Source organism: Prionailurus viverrinus, chromosome A1 (genome assembly GCF_022837055.1).
Source record: "Prionailurus viverrinus isolate Anna chromosome A1, UM_Priviv_1.0, whole genome shotgun sequence".
Classification (NCBI taxonomy): domain Eukaryota; kingdom Metazoa; phylum Chordata; class Mammalia; order Carnivora; family Felidae; genus Prionailurus; species Prionailurus viverrinus.
Genome location: NC_062561.1, coordinates 197,962,757 through 197,984,997, shown reverse-complemented (window position 1 = coordinate 197,984,997; position 22,241 = coordinate 197,962,757). Strand labels below are relative to the sequence as shown.

Below are 22,241 nucleotides of genomic sequence, written 5' to 3'. Positions count from 1 at the left end.
GGGGGCATCCAAGATGGTGGAGAGGGGCCCTGAGGGGTGCATAGGAGTTCTCTAAGAAAGGGAACAGCACGCAGCAGCAATGTGGTGGAGAGTATGCGAGATCGCCACAGGGCAGAGTGTCCTGCAGGAGGTAGTTCCCTGCTCCCCAGAAGGTAGGAAGCCTCCATCTATCCACCCTGTACTGGTACGCAGGGGCCAGGCGGGGCTGGTTCACAGGGTCCCTGCTCTCAGAGACCTTACAGACAAGTTGGGGAGTCACACATCCGCCACACAAACGAATGTAAACGTGTACACAAACAGGTGCTCTGAAAGAAAGGAATTCTATTCTAGGAGAATAGGTCTGAAAAGGCAGGGAGGGCTTCCTCAAGGAAGTGACCAGAGAGCCGATGTCTGTAGGCAGCGTAGCCGCGAATCTGGCAAAGAAGCAGGTGCGGAAACACATTCCAGGTGGAGAGAGCAGCCAGTGCAAAGGCCCTGGTGGAAGGAAGCCGGGCACATTCAAAGAGCTAGAAGGTGGGAGGAAAGAAGCAGCAGGAAAGAGGGTAAGGTGAGGCCCAAGAGACAGCAAGGGCGGGACCGCAGATCCTGGGCCTTGGCGAGGGACCCTCTTCGTGCCTACAGCAACGGGAAAAGCCACTAAAGAGTTTGAACAGAAGGGTGAAGCAATCAGATTTGCATTTTACAGGGATCGCTGTGGCGTTAGTGTGGAGGGGACGGGAACATGGCAGGGAGCCCAGCCAGGAAAGCCTACAGGACCAGGGCCAGAAACAGAGGTGGCAATAAAAGGAAGTGTCCAGATAAGGCATTTAAGAAGTAAACTGGACAGGGTGTGGGGATAGATGAGACATGCAAAGTCCGGAAGAGGGAGGTGTCGGGATGGGGGAGAGCAAAAGACAGCGAGGCTACCACGCAGAGAAGAGAGCACCAGTAAGTCACGAAGGCTTTGTGTATGGAGACACGTGGGCCTCAGCCTCTGGGTAAGCGAGAGGCCTCAGGAGGAGGGGGGCGTTGAGTTGGCGGGAGAGCGGTCTATAAAAAGCCACGCGGGGCTGGGGAATCAGAGCAACTCGATCTCAGCTCTTCTCGACTTAATGTCTTTGAGCGTCTGTCTGTTCCCGTGTAAAGGGAGATAAATCGTATTAGATGGGACCATGAAATTCTGACTTTGTGGGTCAAACACGATCAAAAGGCAGCGATTTCACACGGTTCAAGGGCGTATATTCACCCTGGGGGGACTGTGGCCATCACATAAGATGATTCTGTCAAGTGCACACATTGGCCTCATCTTCATTACCATCAGCTTGATCACATTAACCATTTTGTTTGGGGCCGCACAGGTGTGTGGGGCGGGCTGATGGAAAGAAGCTGAGCTCCTGCTCACCGGGTCAATCCTCCAGGCAAAAATGTCCCTTCGGCTCCGCTGTGCGGCCCAGTGGCACTTGTCCCTGACCCTGGCTGCCCCTGCCCTGGAAAGCATCCCAGCCCACCCAGCCCAGGTGTTCAGACACTCCCGGAACTGCACCTGGCCTGGAGGGCGTGGCCTGCGGGGGAGCCCCTAAGGAAGCCTGGGAAAGCTGTGGGTGTGCAGGAGAGGGGGAGGTGGCAGGCTCCAGCCCTCGACCCTCCAGTAACGCCCGTGGGACACGAGGTAAGTCACGCAGTCTCCCAGGTCCTCACTCTCTCATCTGTGAAACACTAGCCGGAGAGCCGGCTTGTAAATGATTTCTGTTTTGCAGACCACGTGGGCTCTATTTCAACTACTCAGCTCTGGCATAGTGATGCAAATGCAGCCATAGGTAAGTAAAGGCAGAGTGCCTAGGGCCCAGGATACTGTAGGGGCCCATGAAAATGTTTGAATTTTAATTCCTTTTACTTAAAAAAAATTTTTTTTAATGTTTACTTATTTTTTGAGAGAGAGAGAGACAGACAGACAGACAGGAGTGGGGGAGGGGCAGAGAGAGGGAGACACAGAATCTGAAACAGGCTTCAGGGTCTGAGCTGTCAGGACAGAGCCTGACACGGGGCCCGAACTCATGAACCAGGGGATCATGACCTGAGCCGAAGTAGGACCCCCCCAACCGACTGAGCCACCCAGGTGCCTGGAGTTTTCATTTCTCTTAAAGCCAGAAGAAAAAAAAAATAACACAATAATGCTGAATATGTAAGAGTGAATTCAACCTGCATTATGTGTCTTTATACCAACACAGCCCTAAAATATCATTTTTTAAAAACTTATTTAAAATTTTTTAAACATTTATTTTTTGGGGGAGGGGGCAGAGAAAGGGAGACAGAATCTGAAGCAGGCTCCAGGCTCTGTGCTGTCAGCACAGAGCCCAACCTGGGGCTCGAACTCATGGACCATGAGATAACGACCTGAGTTAAAGTTGGACACTTAACCGACGGAGCCACCCAGGCGCCCCTTAAAAACTTATTTTAATGGTGGAAAAAGCCACGGAGGCAACAGTACCTAGGACCCACCGAAGTCATTATGTGGCCCTCTGTGGGAAAAGCAAGTGTTATTTATGGTTTCTGAAATTTGAACTCCTTACACTTTTTATCTGTCAGGAAATAGTCTTCTTCTTTTGATTCGTTCCCCCCACATATTTAAACACGTACGAGGCCCTTTAGCTCACGAGGGGAATGAAAACAGATGGGCAGCTCTCACACCCCAGCACTAGAGAGGACCCCGAAGCCCTCCCAATTCACGGTTTGGTCAGGCTTTGAGGAGTGAAACCGGAAATTCGGGGGAGAGGGAAAGACTTTCATGAAAACGGGCGGTCGTGCCCTCAGTCTGGAGTCACTCTAACACCTCGGCCCAAAGTAAACCTACCAAAGTAGGGTGGCCTCAGAACTAGCTGTACAGCTGGAGGAAGTCAGTTGGTTTAGGATGTGTCAGGGGGTTAGGTGTGGACCTCAGACTAGAGGGGGCGGGAGCATAGGAGCCCTCCAAGGTAATCAAGGCACTTGGGGGTGGGGGGAGCATTGAGTTTTTTCCTCACCACAAACAATTCTGACACCAACTTCGTGTCCCACAGTTCAATCCTGACGTGAACTGTCAGACTCCACGCGGTCAAGGGCTCAGTCCCCACAAGACTGCCCTCACTTCAGAAGTCAGTCACAAGTATCACGTCCCCAAGTTACCTCGCACGCTTCTGTCCAATGAGGGTACAAAGTCGGGGGCTCCCACAAACACCGCCTTCAGATTCAAAAATTTGCTAGGACAGCTCACAAAACTCAGGGAAACTCTTATATTTACCAGTTCATGATGAAGGATACACTTCCGGTATAGCCAATGGAAAAGAGGCCTGGGAGAAGGTATGGGGTGGGGGTGGGGCGCATGCAAAGTTTCCACACCCTTTTCAGACTTGTCACCCTCCCAGCACCTCCATGTGTTGAGCAACCCTGTAGCTCTTTGCGTTCTTTTGTCCAGAGGTTTCTGTGGAGGTTTTTATCGTGTAAGCATTGGCCATCGGTGACTAACTCAATCTCCAGTCCCTGTGTTCTCCCCAGAGACTGGGGGTGGGGCTGAAAGTTCCAAGCTTCTATTCATGGCTCGGTCTTTCTGGTGATCAGCCCCCATCTTGAAGCTCTCCAGATCCCACCCAGAGTCACCTCATTAGAACAAAAGACGCTCCTATCACTCTTACCACTCGGAGAATTCCAAGGATTTTAGAGCTCTGTGCCGGGGAACTGGGCACAAAGACAAATACATACATCTTATCAAACCACAGTAAGCTCCCAACACCACTGCATGCTGTGAGCAGAAGAGCACAGCACTCCATGCCCCAGCTCAGCCCCCGTGATAATCCATAAGCGAGGGTTATGAGGTAGGGTCCTTCACGCTCTTTGAGCAGATGAGGAAACTGAGGCACAGAGAGGCGAAGTTACCTGTTCAAAGTCACACTAAGCAATGAGTGAGAGAGCTGAGACTTGACCCCTGGTGCCGAAGCCCTTCGCCTAACAGCCACACTCTACCCAGGTATGAAGCTCTAATTATATGTCATGTATGGACCCCAAGTTTGCTTCAGAGCTGTGGCTTTCGGTCAGGGACTATTTTTGTCCCTAGGGGTTATTTGGCAATGTTTGGAGATATTTTTGTGTATCGCAGCTAAAGAGGAGGTTGCCACGGGCATCTAGTAGAGAGAGATCAGGGATGCTGTTAAACATCCTACAATGTACAGCTCTTTGCGACACAGAGTTGTCTCCAGACGTCAATAGTGTTCATAACTAACCTTAAGGTTGAGAAACCCTGCTTTACAAGTCTTCCAACATTCTACTTGGTGCCTACCTGAAGGATTTTGAAAACTGCTTACTTTCTTACGCGTTTTTAAGTTGATGACTATTTCATCATGAGCTTAAATATTTGCAAAGGGTCTAATTTGCAGCACATTGTAAATATTGGCATTTTAGAATGAAATTGTTACATCATTCTTTAAATACAGAGGATTCTAAAGGGCCTAGTAGTTTCGTATCAACCATCAGCCCATGATCCATTTAAAAATACACAAGCAATGGGGCACCTGGGTGGCTCAGTCAGTTAAGCGTCTGACTTTAGCTCAGGTCGTGATCTCTCAGTTCATGAGTTAGAGCCCCGTGTCGGGCTCTGTGCTGACCGCTCAGAGCCTGGAGCTGCTTCAGATTCTGTGTGTGTGTCTCTCTCTCTCTGCCCCCCTCTCTCTCAAAAATAAATAATAAAACATTAAAAAAATTTTTTTAAATACACGAACAAGCTTTTCTTTAAGAGTCTGGGGTTTTACATCTTTCCTTTTCACCATAAGCTTGTATTTCCCCTTGACTGCACTCACAGATTTTATCTTAATGTTTTATGCATGTGTGTATATGTACATGTGTATATATGCAAGTATATATGTGTCTGCATGTATATGTGTATATATGCATACCAATGAAAGACTCTCAAGCATGTAAATACACGAAGTCTTTCACGGACCACCATCTCACACTTAATCTGCAACCAAATGTGCCCATTAATTGGAATGATATCACTGGAGATATTTTCTTTGGCCATAGGCCTTCAAGTATTAAAACCTTTTTAAAATCTATTGTATTACACAACTAATCAATACAACAAAATATATTACCTGGCTTTAGAAATAATTATTAAATGCTCGAAGTAAAATTTTTGGGAATTCATCTCTTAATGAGACGGGATGGGGCTATTTTTGGAACATCAGTTAATGAGTGTTTCTTATTACTAGACTAAGATAGGACGTAGCATGTGTTTTATGCCAATTTTTTAATTTTTATAGATGCAAGTAATTAGAAGCCGTGGGACTGGAAGTTTTGTTATAGTGATGTCACCCAATTCTTTCAGATCAGCTGTGAAAAAAAGTATACTGTGATCATTATTCTGAATGATCTATCAGCTGACAATTCAATTCGGTTCTCCTTCAATTTTGTTTGAGGCAAACCTTAGAATCATTCACTTCCTCAATTTCTGGGAAGCATGCCATTAAGATTTCACTAAGGCTCCTCGTTATGACTATTAATTACACCGCTGGCACTTTCTCTGAGGCATTCTGGTTAAGCCAAGATACTCAGAATGGGTGAGGTCAGTTAAAACATTATTAATTTAAATGTATCTTCCAGGGGCACCTGGGTGGCTGAGTCAGTTAAACACCTGACTTTGGCTCAGGTCATGATCTCGCGGTTCGTGAGTTCAAGCCCTGCGTCCGGCTCTGTGCTGACGGCTCCGAGCCTAGAGCCTGCTTCGGATTCTGTGTCTCCTTCTCTCTCTGCTCTTCCCCCGCTCATGCTCTCTCTCTCTCCCCTTCAAAAATCAATAAACTTAAAAAAAAATAAACAAATAAATATATCTTCCAGTGTTATATTTTTTATAAAGTGCTTTTACTATAACAAGATTTTTTTAACTTTTTAAATGTTTTTTTTTTTAATTTTTAATGTTTATTTATTTTTGAGAGAGACAGACAGAGAGACAGAGCATGAGCAAGGGAGGGCATAGAGAGAGAACCCAGAGCAGGCTCCAGGCTCTGAGCTGCCAGCACAGAGCCGGATGCGGGGCTCAAACTGACAAACTGCGAGATCATGACCTGAGCCGGAGTCGGACGCTTAACCGACTGAGCCACTCAGGTGCCCCTTTAATGTTTATTTTTGAGAGAGAGACAGAGTACAAATGGGGAAGGACAGAGAGAGAGACACACACAGAATCTGAAGCAGGCTCCAGGCTCTGAGCGATCAGCACGGAGCCCAATGCAGGGCTTGAACCCACAACCCGTGAGATCATATCCTGAGCTGAAGTCGGATGCTTAACTGACTGAGCCACCCAAGTGCCCCCCATCCTATAACAGGTCTTAACTGTTCTCCTCAAAACTTAGAAGCTGCAGATTTGACTCATTGTACTTAAGGAAATGTTTGCCATATAACATAATTGGAAATGCCCGTCAGTTACTGTCCACTAAAGGAAGCAGATCAGACTTGTTTTTGTTAGAATCTGATTTGCTTTTCCAACCCGAATACGCATGACTTTATTTTGTAAAGAGGGAGAACAGTAAGAGAACTGACAGTGTTTCACTTCCGGGGCTTTCTTAGGAAGATAATATTAAGAAAGAGAGTGCTGACTCCCTTGAGGCCACCAGAGCCCCTGTAATTCTTGGAAGGCTTTGGGCTGGGAGTGAGGGTAGGAGTGGTTCATGTACCTCAGTTTGAAGACTTCCGATTAAAACTACCTTGGCTTTTGCAATCAGTGAAGTCCTGTCTCTGGCCATTTTTTTTGTTTTGAAGAGAGAGAGGGAGAGGATGAGTTGGGGAGACGGGCTGAGGGGGAGACAGGGAGAGAGAGAGAGAGAGAGAGAGAGAGAGAGAATCTTAAGCAGGATCCACACCCAGTGTGGAGCCCGACAAGGAACTCCATCCCATGACCCTGGGATCATGCCCTGAGCTGAAATCAAGAGTTAACCGACTGAGCCACCCAGGCACCACCCCCTTCTGAACTTATTATTATTATAATTTTTAATGTTTATTTATTTTTGAGAGAAAGGGGGACGGGCAGCGAGAAGGGGACAGAGGATCTGAAGCAGGCTCCGCGTTGACAGCTGGGGCTCGAACTCACAAACCGCGAGATCATGACCTGAGCTGAAGTCGGACACTTAACCGACTGAGCCACCCAGGCACCCCACCACCCCCTTTAAAACAAAATTAAATATTGGGTCTTGGAAACCCTCCCTATCATTCTTGGTAACGTCTGTATGACATCCCATTTGTATAAAAGTACTGTCACGTGGTTAACCCGTTCCCCTGGTTATTTGTTTCCAGTCTTCTCCATGATTAAAAATAGTGCTGCAGTGAGGAGCTGTGTACAAAGGCACACACGGCTGGCACACGTGTGGGAGACTATCTGGAGGGTGCAACCGTGCACGTGGACTTGCTGGGCCAGAGGCTGAGCATTTACACATTGACAGGAAGTGCCCTCCACAGAGGCTGCCTCTGTTTACGCTCCCACCAGGGAATCGGACTGCCCGGTGCCTCTCACTCGGTCCAGCACATTGTGCTAGCAGACGTTTTCATTCTTTGCCAGTAGGAGGGGTGAAAAATTATAGGTCGCTGTGGTTTTATTTTGCATGTCTCTGATTATGAGTAAGGTCATCACCTTTTCATGTTTATTTCCCTCTGTAATTCCTTTGCTGGGAAATGTCTCGGGAAAGCGAGCCTTGTGCCCACTCTTCTAATGGATTAGTCTTTTTCTTGAATCGTACGAACACTGTGTTTCCGAAGGAAGTGAACTCTTCTTCTGTCAGCAGTTTCGTGGGATGTATTTCGCCAGCTCACGGCTTGCATTCTGACATCGGCTGTGCATTCTTGCGTGTGTTGTGCAGACACCCCTCATTTTTATGTAGGTGAATTTATCAATCTATTTATGACTTCTGACTTTCACGTCACGCTTTGGAAAGCTCACTCTGAAATTGTTCCTTTTAATTCTGCCATGCTTCCCCCCGCCCCCGCTCATTTTTTGGGTTTGTTTTCTCGTTATTTTACAATCCTTGATTCATCTGGAACTTATTTGGCTATGGGAGTGAGATAGCGATCCAGGCTTGTGATCACCTGTGGTATAATACAAAATTGCATTGGTCTTTGTTTCTGGTTCCTGGAACAAAGCTTCCCAAACTCTTGGAATTTCCCAAGTGACAGGAGTGTCCTTTATAGAGAGCCCACTGTGGGTTTAGGTTAACGACCATGATTTAGTGTGGGGTCCCTAGATAGGCTCAGGTGGGACTGGACGCTAGCAAATCCGAGCAAATGGAGGCCTGGAACTTTCAGCCCCACCCATCAACCTCTGTGAAAGGGTGGGGGTAAGGGAACGGCAGATTGACTCTATAAAACTTGGACAATGCAATTTTCTGAGCCTCCAGGTTGGTGGAGCACTTCAGTTCCATACAGACAGAAGCTCCTGGGTTAGTGACCTTCCTGGACCTCGCTCCGTGTATCTCTTTGGCTGTTTTTCTGTATCCTTTATAATATCCTTTATCATCAACTGATAGATATTAGCAAATGTTTCTCCGAGTCCTGTGAGCTGCTCTAGCAAATTAATAGAACCCAAGGAGGGGGTCATGGGAACCTCCGATTTATAGCCAGGTGGTCAGAGCAGAGGTAGCAACTTTGACCTGCAGTTGGTGTCAGAAGGGGGCAGTCTTTGTGGGACTGGCCCTTAACCTGTGGGCTCTAACGCTACCTCCATACAGACCGTGTCAGAATTGAGTGAAATCAGTAGGACACTCAGTCTGGGTGTCCGTTTCACCAAGAAAGGGAGGAAAAAAACCCATCAGACTGCCTTAGGGTCCCAACGTCATTTATGAACTTGTCCCTTTCTTCGCTGGTAAAAGATCCACTTCTAACACAGGCATAGTCTTCAGGGTCTGCCCCGTGGACCTGTCTTACTAATGCCTAGGACTGAACTGCCTTTAGTCCTTCTGGTTCCTATCATTACTCTTCTGTTTCAGAATTTTCTGGTCATTCTTGCATACTTATTTCTCAATAAGAATTTTGGAATTGCTTCCTAATGATCCCCAAAATAAAATAGATGTATTTTCCTTGGAATCGCCCTAAGTGAATAATTAATTAGGGAGAATAGACCACATTTAATATTAAGTGCCCCTAGCCAAGAACAGGGTGTTCTTTCCATTTGTTCAATTTTTCTGCGGCGCCACTTTGAAATGTCCAGTCGGGCAGCTCCTGGGAGCAACCATAGCCTGAGGGTGCCCCCTTGGTCACTGGGAACAGGTCACACAGCTCCCCAAGATCAAAGGATCTGCCTGGCTGGACAGCTGCAAGGCTGAGGGAAGGACAACTTGCGATTTGCCCCTCCTCCCTGAGGCTGTCCCAGCAGCCCCCTCTTCTCTGTTTTAGGGTCTTGCAACATTTGTGATTTAATCAAGCCTCATCTCCACAGGGGCATCTGGGGATAAAGCCTGATACTTCCTTGCGAACTGGTCAAGCCTGGTCTTCCCTGACCATCGATACCTAGGACTCATCACATGGGAGCCAGGGGATCATTTGACTTGGGCCACATCATCACAAGAGGCCTCAAATTTACACTTCTCACCCCAACATCATTTGAGGTGACTCACAGAGGCACACGGAGGGAATTGAAAGAAGGTATTCATTAGAAAACTTAAATGTGAGTCCCATTACCAGACCTCATGCCAGCCAGGCACTATAAATCTGACATAAATCATATACCTGAGGTGTGAATAGCAGAGTTATATTGCAGGACATTGCCATATATAAAGGAATGCAAAAAAAAATTGTCAGCATATTAAAAAAGATTTTAACGTTTATTTATTACTGAGGGACAGAGAGAGACAGAGCATGAGCAGGGGAGGGGCAGAGAGAGGAGGAGACACAGAACCCAAAGCAGGCTCCAGGCTCTGAGCTGTCAGCACAAAGCCCGACGCGGGGCTCGAACTCACAAACTGTGAGATCGCGATCTGAGCTGAAGTCGACACTCAACTGACTGAGCCACCCAGGTGCCCCTAAGCCTGCATATTTTTATTGACACATAGATATCACTCAAATCATCATTGGTATAATGCTTGGTGTTTTATCAAAACCTTTAAAGTTATATCACCTTACTACCAAAATTCTGACTCTTATGATAGAAATACTTCAAATGTGATGCTTTTTCTATAAAGAAAAATAAAACAATAATATTTTGTTATAAAATACACAATATTGTTAATAAAATACATTGGTTTGTATTTTAGTGCAAAAATTAAACACGCACCATAATATCTGCAATTCTGTCTTGGCAAAGCTTCAGTTTTTTCCTGGGTTGGAGGCCTCCTAAATGGAAGTGTCCCAGGGCTCTCTTGACCCCAGGCCTTGCTGCCCTGTCAGTGCAGCATCCCACTTTAGGACCCTGGACTTCAGAAAATCAGGGTTTGGGGTGCCTGGTTGGCTCAGTTGGTTAAGGGTCCAACTTCGGCTTGGGTCATGACCTCATGGTTGGTTAGTTAGTTCCAGCCGCACCTAGGGGTCTGCACTGTTTCAGATCCCCTGTCTCGCTCTCTCTCTGCTCCTCCCCCCATCCCATGTGCACATGTGTGCACTTTTGCTCTCTCTCTCTCTCTCTCTCTCTCAAAAATGAACATTTAAAAAAAAAGAAAGGAAGAAAAGAAAACCAGGGTTTAAGCCCCATCTTAACTCACATAACAATTTCCTTCCGGGTCTGTTCCAGCATCATGTACTGTGTCCACTCCTGTTCAGTTTCATATGTCTTAGACTGATCCACGATCTTTTGGAACATTGTCCTCTTCCTGCAAAATAGACCAGTTCGTTGAAGGAGCTCATCTCAGAATAAGGCAACACCCCGGCTTCTAACACTGGCTGTTTCAGACAGAGGCTTATTAAAGCAACGTAATCAACAACAACAACAACAAAAGGTTTAACGAACCAAGGCCTGAGAATCAACACCTAGGTTCTAACCCAGACCCTGTCACCAATTTGTTGCCTGATCTCACTCAGCAAATGTCTTCCCCTAGATTTCAGTGTCCCGTGGATACAATGGGGGTAATAATACTGAACTCCCGGGGATGTACTCAGAGTTAATGTTCCATAGCACAAGTGTTGCGCCCGGCACACAGTACATGTTAAATGAGTTAGAACTACGGTGTTTGTTATTATCACGTTCATTGCTATTGTTATTCTTGTTCTTAAAAAGGAAAGAAATACCAACTTGAAATACAGGGCAAGGTCTGTGGCGATGATTGCAATGTCCATCATGTGGATTGCATGCTCGTGCTGCCTGCGATTGAGGTTTTGAAAGATATTCAGGCTCTAAAGAGAAAATCATAGAAGAGATGTGATGCTGGCGGGCCAGCCACGCAACTACTGATGATGACCCCAGCTGTTTGGAGAGGCAGCCCAGGCCAATGGGAAGAGTGCTGCTTGGCCACACGGAGGCTTCTTGTGAAATGGGGGCTCACGGCAGCCAACGCAGAGGGCCCCCACCCATCCTACCTCATCTCTCAGCAACGTTTTGCCAAACTCCAAGTGGTGTCTTTCCAAGATGGAGGACCCATGGAGCTTGGCCAGTGGATTCTGGGATCTGAATGGGAGAGAAAGAGAGAGAGAGACACACACACACAGAATCAGCACGGAAGGGCCAAGAAGGAGGTTGAGCACATCATTCAGTCCCATCCCTTCCTAATTCTGCAGGCGGAGAGGCTGAAGGCCAGAAATGAGAAAGAGCTGGTCACACAGCGAGACCGCATCAGGTCTCCTAAGTCTCAGGCTTTAGTTTTCTCCACAACTGATTCCGAGCCTCTTTCAGTTACGGTCTGTTGAATAGTGTGTGCCCCCAAAGCACAAACATACAGAATACCCCATGCAGTTTCAGGGATTTATGGATTCCCTGTAATCATCCATGACATTGGCACTGGGCCATACTTCAAAGGTCACCAAGCCCTAGATGTGATACTCGGAGTTTTAGGGGAAGCCATTGAATTCCCACAAGCGATGTGTTTATGCATGTTTTATTCATTAAATATTTGTTGAGTGCTTACTAAGTGCAAGCACTGAGCTCAGTACTTAGCTTCCCGCAAGGTAAAATGTACACACAATCTCTAGCCTCAGATTGGACTGTTCTAGCGTCTGTTTATGATTTATAGGCTGTGGGCCCCAGGCCGATCCTCTGTTTCCTCATCCATAATATGAGCATAACACTAGTCCCTGCTCTACCCAGCCTACACGGTGGTCGTGAAGGTCCACCAAGGCCGTGGTTCAAGGACCACGTTTCAGAGGCTGTCTGGAGTGTAAGCTCGATGAGGACAGGGGCTAGGTCTGTTTTGCTGCCATGGTACCTCCTTTGCCTACCTCCTAGGGCCTACCACACTCACACTAGGAGCATTACAAAATACAAAGTGAATGAATGAACCAGCATCAGTTCATATTCGTAACATTTGGTTTAAATGAGTTCAGCAGCTGGGGAAGGAGGAGAGGGAGGGAGTTTAATATATTACCGCTATAACAAATTACTATGTATTTATTGGCTTAAAACAATAAGGATCTATTATCTTACAGCTCTGGAGTTCAGAGTAAGATGCATCCACAGAGCTACTTTCCTTCTGGAGTCTGTAGGGGACAATCTGTTCCCCTTGCCTCCTAGCTTGTAGAGGCCACCTATATTGCTTGGCTGTGGCCCATCCTTCTCCTCTCTGAGGAGAAGCATCCTCTCTCTCTCTGACCTTCTGTCTCCCTCTTACAAGGACTTTTCTAACTACATGGGGCCCACTGGGAGAATCCAGGATAACCCCTATATTTTAAGATCTTTAATAACTCCTGTGAAGTCCCTTTTGAATACAAGGCAGCATAGTCCCAGGATCCAGGCATTGGGGCATGGACATATTTAGGGGTCATTATTCTGTCTATCACAGGAGTTTACGCAGGAGGAAGAAGGGCAGGAGGAAGAAGGAAGCTGTGAACTGTGGGACTCCCCCTTAGCCAGTGACTCAGTCTGTCTGAGAGCCTTTCAGATCTGGGTAATGAATCCCAGGAGTGGGAGGAAGAGGGGGCGGGCAGTAAGGGCCAACTCACTTCATCTGGTAGAGGTTGTTGGTGCCTCTGTGGTCAATGTCATGGCAGAAGGCAGCGGTGACCATGGCCAAGGCCTCTAGGTCCGTGAAGTACCGCTTCAGCTTTCCCGTCTGGAAGAGTAATCAGAGGGTGCCACTCACTCCTTTCTTGCAGGGGTGGGGAGCAGAGCAGGTGTGAGGGCCAGGGCCTGGTGCTTAGAAACACAGGCGTAACCTTGACTCTCCCCCTGGCACAACAGCATGACCAGATGTTTGGCTGGGACTGGGGGTTTTTCTGGGATGTGGGACTTGCCATGCTCGAACTGGAACAGTCCCAGGCAAATGAGGATGGCTGGTCACCTTACTCCTGAATGACCTTACATGGTCCCATCATCCCCGTGGTCCTCAGTATCCCAATCTGCACACTGGAGGAGGAGGGCATTGGACTAGATGGTTGTTGAGAAATCACAACTGTCAGGTTTTAGGATCCAGACAGTTTTGGAACAGGCCCGGACTGGCAAAGCAAACCATCCAAACCGGTCTATAGTTTAAGCACAGCCCAGGAGAATCCTCCCTCGCATACTGCTTATTTATGCTGGGTGTTAGACTAAAGGGTGGGGAAGAGCTCGCGAGACGTGATGCTGACTCTGTGACTTTAAGAAATAAATCAAGTCTCTGTGGTGTCACTGTCACCTTCTGTGGTGGCCTGGCCAGAATCCCTGCCTCCAGGCCCCAGTGCTTACTCTGGCCTGACCGTTCCAGCCGTGAGAGAAGAAATGCGGATGAGTGGGGCTGGACAAGGGCAGAGATTTGCATCATAATCTGAATGGGACACACTTTTACATGAAATATCTCTGAACCGTCTGAGCCAAAACGGCTGACACAGGTACACATAGGCACGTCCATCCAAGGACGCTGGGGCAGTGTCTGTCACCGTGAAAGATCAAAAACCACCCCTGTGTCTAACAACAGGGGGCTGGGCACAGAAATTATGGTATATCTGAATAATATAGGATACTATGCGGCCATAAAATTCTATCGTGGAGAAGCCATTATGCTGAGTGAAAGAAGTCAGACACAAAAAGCCTAATACTGTACGAGATTACTTACCTGACGTACTTAGGGTAGTCAAATTCATAGAGACAGAAAGGAGAAAAGAGGTCACCAGGGGCAGGGAGTGGGGAACGGGGAGTGGTGGTTTCATGGGGACAGAGTTTCTGTTTGGGAAGATGAAAAAGTTCTAGAGGTGGATTGTGGTGATGTTTGCACAACACTGGGAACGTAGTTAATACCACTGACTGACCTGTACACGTAAAAGTTGTTTAAATGGTAAGTCTCCTGTCATGTATATTTTACCGCAATAACACATTAAACATATGAAGAATGGGATTGATATGCTTATATTTTTTCAAATGAAAAAAGCATTTTAAAGGATATTATTATTCAATTGGCTCTAAATAAAATAAACCGTGTGTGCGTGTGAGTGTGTGTGTCGGTGTAAAAATACATCTCGACGCTTCTAGAAGAAAACGTGGAAGGCGTTGTGCTATGGTTCTCTCTAAATAACTGGACTGGGGTTGGGGTTAGCCTGCAGCTTTCCTTCGCTTTTTATTTTACACGATTCTCTGTGCTCGGAATTCAGAGATGCTAAGCATGTACTCTTTTTGCATCAGTTTTAAAAAGCAACAAATCGAGAGCAATGCTGCGGCCGCCGGGTGGAGGTGCAGAGGTCGTCTGGTGTGATGGGAGCCCCAGCTGCCACCATCCTGCTGCCATCCCACCGCCGCCGTACCACCAGCAAGGAGAACATGGTCTGCCCCACGTTGAAGCCGTGCCGCCAGTTGTGGTAGGTGATCCTGCGGTAGCCCTTACTCAGCGAGTACATGAATCGCACCAGCGCCTGCGAACACACGCGCAAGAGTGAGGTCTGGAGCCCCGCCTCCTGAGGGAGTCTCCCCAGCAGTGAGGCCTAGGGCCCCGCCTCCTGAGGGAGGTCCCAAGCAGTGAGGTCTGAGGCCCCGCCTCCTGAGGGAGGTCCTCCGGCAGTGAGTTCTGGGGCCCTCCCTCCTGAGAGAGGTCCTCCAGCCCCCACACTGGACAGGAGCCGGCCAGCAATAGCTGCAGTCCTGCCATGAGAGCACTTTGCAAGCTGCTAAATCCTAGGAAAATGGATGTCGTTATGAAACCAGGTAGATGTAAGTCACTCCACTTACTCCACTAGTTAACCTTCATCAGTGTTTCCCAAACTGTGCCCCGGGAGAGCTACTGTCCTGGGAGATGCTGTCAGGAGCTTTACCCGAGAGGAAAACAAAAGGAGTCTCTAAATCAGTGGGTCTCCAACTTGAGTGCCCATCAGAATCACCCAGAAGGCTTGTTAAAACACACAATTTCTGATTCATTAGAACTGGGAGAAAGTGTGTGTGCGTGTGTGTGTAAGAATTTGTGCTACTGGGGCCCCTGGATGGCTCAGTACGGTTAAGCTTCCAACTTCTGCTCAGGTCACCATCTCACGGTTCGTGAGTTCAAGCCCCGCGTTGGGCTCTGTGCTGACAGCTCAGCCTGGAGCCTGCTTCGGATTCTGTGTCTCCCTCCCTCTCTCCCTCTCTGCTCCTCCCCTGCTTGTGCTCTCTCTCTCTCTCATTAATAAACATTAAAAAAAAAAAAGAGAGAGAGAGAGAATTGGTGCTGATACATTCTCAGGTGGTGCCGTTGCGGTTTGGGGCAGCACTTTGAGAACCACTGTTTTAATCAAACAAATCCGGGAAATTCTGCAGGGAACACACCCCCAGCCCCACCTTCACTGTCCCTCCCCAAACCACCTAGATTCCCAGCACACTGAGAGGAATCCTGCAGGGGAAGAGTCCTGTTTGAACTGGTTTGACCCGCCTTTCCCACCTTTGTTTGATTATAAGTAGCCATTGATTCACAGCCTCAGAACTCAGTGCCTTACAACCCACCTCAAGAAGCAATGCCCCCAAAACACCACAGTTCAGAGGTCTCTTTTCTGATACATGACTCATCTGTGCAACATGACTAATGCTTTAAATCCTACAAGCTGAGGGCGCACTGTTTTTGAGGCTTTGCAGATTGAGTTAAAGAAAAAAAAAAGCAAGCAAGAAAAGAAAAGAAAAAAGGAAATCAGAGAGGTTTATTTCGACCTTACCTCCTGAGGAATGTGAAATTTATCTACCACTTTGAGCTCATAGTACATCTGTATCCCACATTTCACTAGCTCCAGCTCTGTCAGGGGCAAGTCGCTGAAGTGGAATTTATTAATTTCATATTTCTCCGCATCTGGCAGCTCTCCTTGCTGGGTAAGGAACAGAGGCAAGTGGTTGGAGCACATGAAGCGTTCCTGGGTCTCTCCCCCACCCAGCCCCGTCCCCATCCTGCATCTGCCGGGAGGATCAGAGCAGAGTGACAAGGGTCCTGATTTGCAGAGACAGCCCCCCACCACGCTCATGCTCAGGGCGCACCCTGCAAGAGTCCCACGCGAGGGCCGGGGATGCCCTGCCCTGCTCACCAGGATCTCAGCGAGTTCCTCTTCCTCACATTCCCATGGCTCCTTCCCGTACACCTCTCTGGTTTTCTGCCAGGGCCCAAAATAGAAAAAAAAAAATCAGTTGCTTTGTCTGGGGTCTCCATGTCCCTCCGCTTTCCATTTCCATTCCCTTTCCTCCAATTCACACACAAAGCATGCAACTAAACTAAATCATGCATGTAAGTCATTTAGTGCAGTGCTGGGCACATCGTAAGCACTAGAATTAAATAATGTTGTTGCTGATATTCTTTTTTTTTTTTAACTTTTTTTTTCAACGTTTATTTATTTTTGGGACAGAGAGAGACAGAGCATGAACGGGGGAGGGGCAGAGAGAGAGGGAGACACAGAATCGGAAACAGGCTCCAGGCTCTGAGCCATCAGCCCAGAGCCCGAAGCGGGGCTCGAACCCGCGGACCGCGAGATCGTGACCTGGCTGAAGTCGGACGCTTAACCGACTGCGCCACCCAGGCGCCCCGATATTGTCATTATTACTGACTTGGAGTCAGAAGGTCTTGTTCATGGTTCTGGCTTTTCTTCTGGCTGCCTGACTCAAGGCAAGTTTCTTCCTTCCCTGGGCCTGTTGCACCACGCGCGTGCCAGAGGAGGCGGGGTGGGGGTGGGGGTGGGGGTGGGGGTGGGGGTGGGGGTGGGGGGTGGGGACCTGGACCCAGTTGCTTGTTTCTGATTAACTGGTTCACTGAAGCTATGCTTGCGTAGTGCCCACATACCCATCACTTGGCTGAAATCGTGAACTGAGACAAGCGAATTGTGAGTCAATTCATCCACACTAGATGTTTTCTCCTTTGAATGTATCAGTTATTGAGATGAAATTATCAAAGGTGTTGTGATATGTTCCCAGCTTAAGAAATCACTTCTGAAAACATTGGCCTGTCTTGTTTTAACTTGCGAGGTCTATAAGCAAGGTCTTGGGAGCTTAGCTGGGCATCCTATCCAATGCCATTTGGCTAACTCAGTTTACTTCTAAGATCGTGGTCTTTTTGAGAACAAAATCCCAGTAATGATGAATCACTAATTCCCACGTGGCTTTGAAAGCGCCTCATCCAATTTCCTACCCCAGGCAGGACTCTCCTCTATAGCATCCCTGGTAAATTCACATCCAGCCTCTACTTGGATGCCTCTCTTGACAAGGTGCTCACTACCTCACAAGGCAGTCCATTCATAAGAGTGGTAGAGAATTTGCTCATTATTCGGACAAAGGTTGAGTGAGACCTATTTAATGAGTGAGACCTATTTAATGTCCCCTGGGTGATTAGGGGACAAGTTACTTCCCCCTTGGGGGGCCTCAGTTTCTTCATATCTACAATGGGGATAGAAACCCTTACCCTGCCCACCTTCGTGGGCCATTGTGAGCGTCAAACGATATTATAAGTGTAAAATTGCCTCATACACTGCAACGTGGTTAAACTGTGTGAGGACTGCCTAGTAACCTCCAACTCCTTCTGTCATACTTCTTCGCTCACCCAACTCCTCTGCGATCTGATTGGGTTTCTACATGAGTCAACCCCCTAGAGGGAGTCTCTGAGAAACTGACCATCGTCCATTGGGCTGTCAGATAGAGATTCCTCTGAGAGTAGAGGCTGTGGTTGGGCGACTCTATCTCTCCTACCAAATCAGCCCTCAGCACAGTGAAAAATGGAATTTCTAGAGCTGTGAAGCCAAGATCTGGCCCTACGACTGAGGTGATGCGTGAGGGACAGCTGTCCCCAAGCCACACAGGGCGGCCATTTTGTGTGACTTTCTGATACGCGTGGATCCATCCATCCATCCGACGTGAGGGGCCAGGGCCATCCCCGTGGAAGGCAAGCCTACCTGTCTCTGCCTTCGTGGAGCTTTAGTATTGCTCTGGCCACATCTCCAGGATGCAGTGGCTGCTAGAGCAGAAACAATAGAAGAGCTTTACCCACCAGGATTGTCTGGATCTCTTCGTTGTCACACTTCACGTGGTATTTTACCATGTCCTGGAAAATGTCCTTCCTGTTTTCAAGTTTGTTCATTGACTCATAGGTGTCGGGATTTAAGACGGACCAGCCCAGGAACTGAGCCAAAGACTGCAAGGGAGGAAAAAGAAGAATCAGAGGCAGGACACCCAGGCTTGATCCTGCCTCTGCAGTTGAGGCCAAGGCTTGAAGATTCCATTTCCTCGGCCGTGAGGTGGGTTCGATAAGCTGGGCGCTGCCCTCCTCAAAGAGATGTTGCGAGGATAAGAGAAAACGATGGATGAGAACGCGCTTTCTAATAAAGCACCAACACAGATAAAGCACCTAATACCTTCGCACAAGGGGAACGTGTTGGGCCTGTGTGGGGGCAGGAGGTATTCTCATTTTGACTGTGATCCTAAAAACGCTGAAAGGTGAAGTGTGTGAATTCAAAGTGGTTTTAAGGGGAGCGTGGATTTCTCTGACGACACGGGCAATGCCGAAGTGAGGGCGAAGAAAGCGGACGTTGAGGCAGAGTCGGGGGAGCGGCTACAAGGGGTGAGGGTCCCCCAGCATGCTTGCAACAAGCCACCTCGGAAACCCCACGGCAAAGGCCTCCTCGCAAACCATACCTCCATGAGGGTCTCGTCCATCTCATCAAAGGGTTTCCCATCTTTGCGATTGTAAAACGTGGCCACCCCAACAATCTCTTCCTTCTTGTTCACAATTGGCATAGAAAGGACATTCTTGATCATCCATCCGGACTCATCCAGAGGCTCTTTCTGCAAGAGAAGCCAGAGTGGGTTACACATTTGTTGCTCGGGAGGACCTTTCATTCAGAAGTCTGGACAGAACTGGGCCTAGAAATGGCGGTCAGAGGGGCGCCCGGTGGCTCGGTCGGTTAAGCGTCAGGCTCTTGGTTTCAGCTCAGGTCACGGTCTCACGGTTTCGTGAGTTCGAGCCCCGTGTCGGGCTCTGTGCTGACGGTGTGGAGCCCGCTTGGGATTCCCCGTCTCCCTCTCTCTCTGCCCCTCCCTCACTAGCGCCGTCTCTGTCTCTCTCAAAATAAATAAATAAACTTAAAGAAAAAGAAATAGCAGTCAGAAAAGGACAAGGGAACAATAATTCGGTCTGCTCGTTATCAACAACATGTGCAAAAGAGAGGAAACTAAAGATAATCAAAGGGGTTCAGATGTGTTTAAACAGGCAATGTAGTTCACGTGACTCTGGGCATCACAACTTTCAGACTTTCTGCCGCACAGGCTATTTAGGTATATTTAAAAAGTGCCCGTGCTTTCCAGGTAATACGTACAAAATGAAAACTGCAAAACAACTAGGGACTCTGCGGGTAGGTGGGCAACAAGCCTATCGAATCAGATTGTAGCTGTGTAAACAAAACCTTTGGCTCCTCTCTGTGCTTTGTTTTTCACCTATTTTGGCAACAGATTAAAGTCGTCTAGAGTGTTTCACCTGCTTCTGATTATTTGCAGATACAGTCTTTCTCTCTCTCTCTCTTTCTCTCTCTCTCTCAAGCCACCAAGTGCCGGAATGTGCTTAACAACGCCACAATTAAAGGTTTTGTTTGTTTGTTTAGCTCTTGACTCTTGACGTGACTTTCTGTTACTTTTGGCATGTCATCTTATCTCGGTGGGTCTCAACTTTCTCATCTGTAGATGGGGACGGTAGCAAGAATATGTGCCTTGTGGAACATACGAGAAAACGGAGGTGAAATTTCTTGGTCGATCTCAAGGTCCCCTTTGTGAGTCATTTTCCATCTGTCAGAGCCTCATTTTCATCATTTATAACAAGAGGACGACCGGACGAGGTAATTTCTAGACTCTTTTTCTGCCAATTCATAAAATATCAGACATTTTAGAACGTGCAAGAAACTGACCTAGAAGCTGAAAATAAAACAAGGCGAATAAGGCACAAAGGTTGTCCTCAGGTTGCTTGTAATCTAGAAGGTCAAGGAGCAACTGCACTACACGTGGGGAGTTTGTTATGATACTGGGGGAACCAGAGAAGGGAAGGAAATCAAGGAAGGCTTCCTGTACTTGGAGAGTCTTCTAGTTTGAAAGTTCCAAGATTCTTTTTTTTTTTCATGTTTATTTATTTTTGAGAGACAGAGACAGAGACAGAGACAGAGCACAAGGAGGCGAGGGGCAAAGAGAGAGAGACACACAGAACCCGAAGCAGGTTCCAGGCTCTGAGCTGTCAGCACAGAGCCCCACGCAGGGCTCGATCTCATGATCCGCAAAATCATGGCCTGAGGCGAAGTCGGACGCTTAACTGACTGAGCCACCCAGGGGCCCCAGAAAGTTCCAAGATTCTTAAGGTGGTGAGATGATGACGAGGATAATGACCACGACAACAACGACAGTGGTGATGATTTCAGTCACGCTGGAAGTCAGCACCTGGTGAAAAATGACTCCCGAGGGGTGCAGATTACAGCCCAAAGAGCAAGGGGCTGTTGGTCAGGAAACATGAGTTCTAGGTCTGCCTCCCCCACCCCCCCGGCTCTCTACTTAACCTTTGGGGAAGTTCTTCCTTCTGAAGGCCATGATAAGGAGACAGCTTATTATTGAAAGCGAAATGAGAAAACATTAAAGATTTTTTTAAGCAGAGAAGGTACTTGATGCAACCCATGTTTCCAGAACTACCCAAACTACTTTGTAGAGAATGAGTTGGAGGAAGAAGATTAGAATCTAAAATTGAGATCAGATTTGATTTTTTCATGTGGGTACGTGCAGTTAATTGAGTAGAGACTAAGTTCTGTACGGATACCATCAGGTTAGCAACACGTGACAACAGTTTGGGCTTGTCCCATGGTCACGGTCAAAACCCTAAACCAAGATGTGCAACTTTAGCTTTGGAAGGATAGCCTCACGAAGCTCTTTCAACATGCTCTTCAAGGAGTAAAAAAATAATTCATGAATTTTTCTAAGAGACATTTTTATTTTCTTCTTAGTTAGTTCCTGATTGCTAATGATTTGTTTTTCTTATATTGAGTGTGCTAACCTCAACAAATATTTACAGGAGCTGGAAATATCAAGCAAGATAAGGCCCAACCATTGGCCAAAGGAAGCTGATATTTTGCTGAGGAGAGTTAATCTGAAATCCAGGAAGGGTAATAAAAGATAAGGAAGGGAAATATAGTAGGAGAGAACTCCCCGGCATGGTTTTCCAGGCCGTGCGTCATCTGGCCTTAGTCTACTTCTCTAGAATCTCCTCTTGGCACTTTCTGATCTGCCTCTGACTCAAATCCATTGGTCTACTGTAGGTCCTTCCAACAAGCCCTCTCCCTCCTGCAGTCTTCTCCCCTTTCTTTGCTGCCCAAACATAATTTCTCAATTATTATTCCTTGATTAATTCCAGATTAAGTCAGGTCTCCAGAGAGATCCCTTCCTCTGTCCCTCTGTCCTCTGAACAGCACTCCATGGCCTTTCTCCCCATATAATCATGAGCCCTCTTGAGATAAAGACCATGTCTGTCTGGTCCACTACAGCAGCCAGTGTAGCACTGTGTCAATTCCTGGCACAGAGGGTGCCCTTCATAAACATTCGTAGAAAAGACGGGCAAAATCAAATGGAGTGTTAAACAATATTCCATGAAAAGCCCAAGGAGACAGAAATGATATTATCCAGAAGAAACAGAATAAAACTCCATGGAAGTTTCATAGCGTTTGAGGTTATATTGAAGGGCAGAGAGGATTTGGGCAGG

The 22,241-nt window shown here is 47.5% G+C and overlaps 1 protein-coding gene across 1 annotated transcript in view; it reads right to left on the bottom strand.

Annotated features, from left to right (window-relative positions):
* Nucleotides 1–22,241, bottom strand: part of PDE6A (phosphodiesterase 6A) — a 63,235-nt gene that overhangs the window by 8,654 nt on the left and 32,340 nt on the right. The window contains exons 9-17 of the mRNA XM_047863026.1: nucleotides 19,154–19,303; nucleotides 18,510–18,653; nucleotides 16,567–16,632; nucleotides 16,207–16,353; nucleotides 14,836–14,943; nucleotides 13,066–13,175; nucleotides 11,491–11,578; nucleotides 11,207–11,307; nucleotides 10,680–10,787 (exon numbers count right to left, since the gene is read on the bottom strand). Of these exons, the coding sequence (XP_047718982.1) occupies nucleotides 10,680–10,787; nucleotides 11,207–11,307; nucleotides 11,491–11,578; nucleotides 13,066–13,175; nucleotides 14,836–14,943; nucleotides 16,207–16,353; nucleotides 16,567–16,632; nucleotides 18,510–18,653; nucleotides 19,154–19,303 (1,022 nt within the window). The remainder of the gene's footprint in view (nucleotides 1–10,679; nucleotides 10,788–11,206; nucleotides 11,308–11,490; nucleotides 11,579–13,065; nucleotides 13,176–14,835; nucleotides 14,944–16,206; nucleotides 16,354–16,566; nucleotides 16,633–18,509; nucleotides 18,654–19,153; nucleotides 19,304–22,241) is intronic.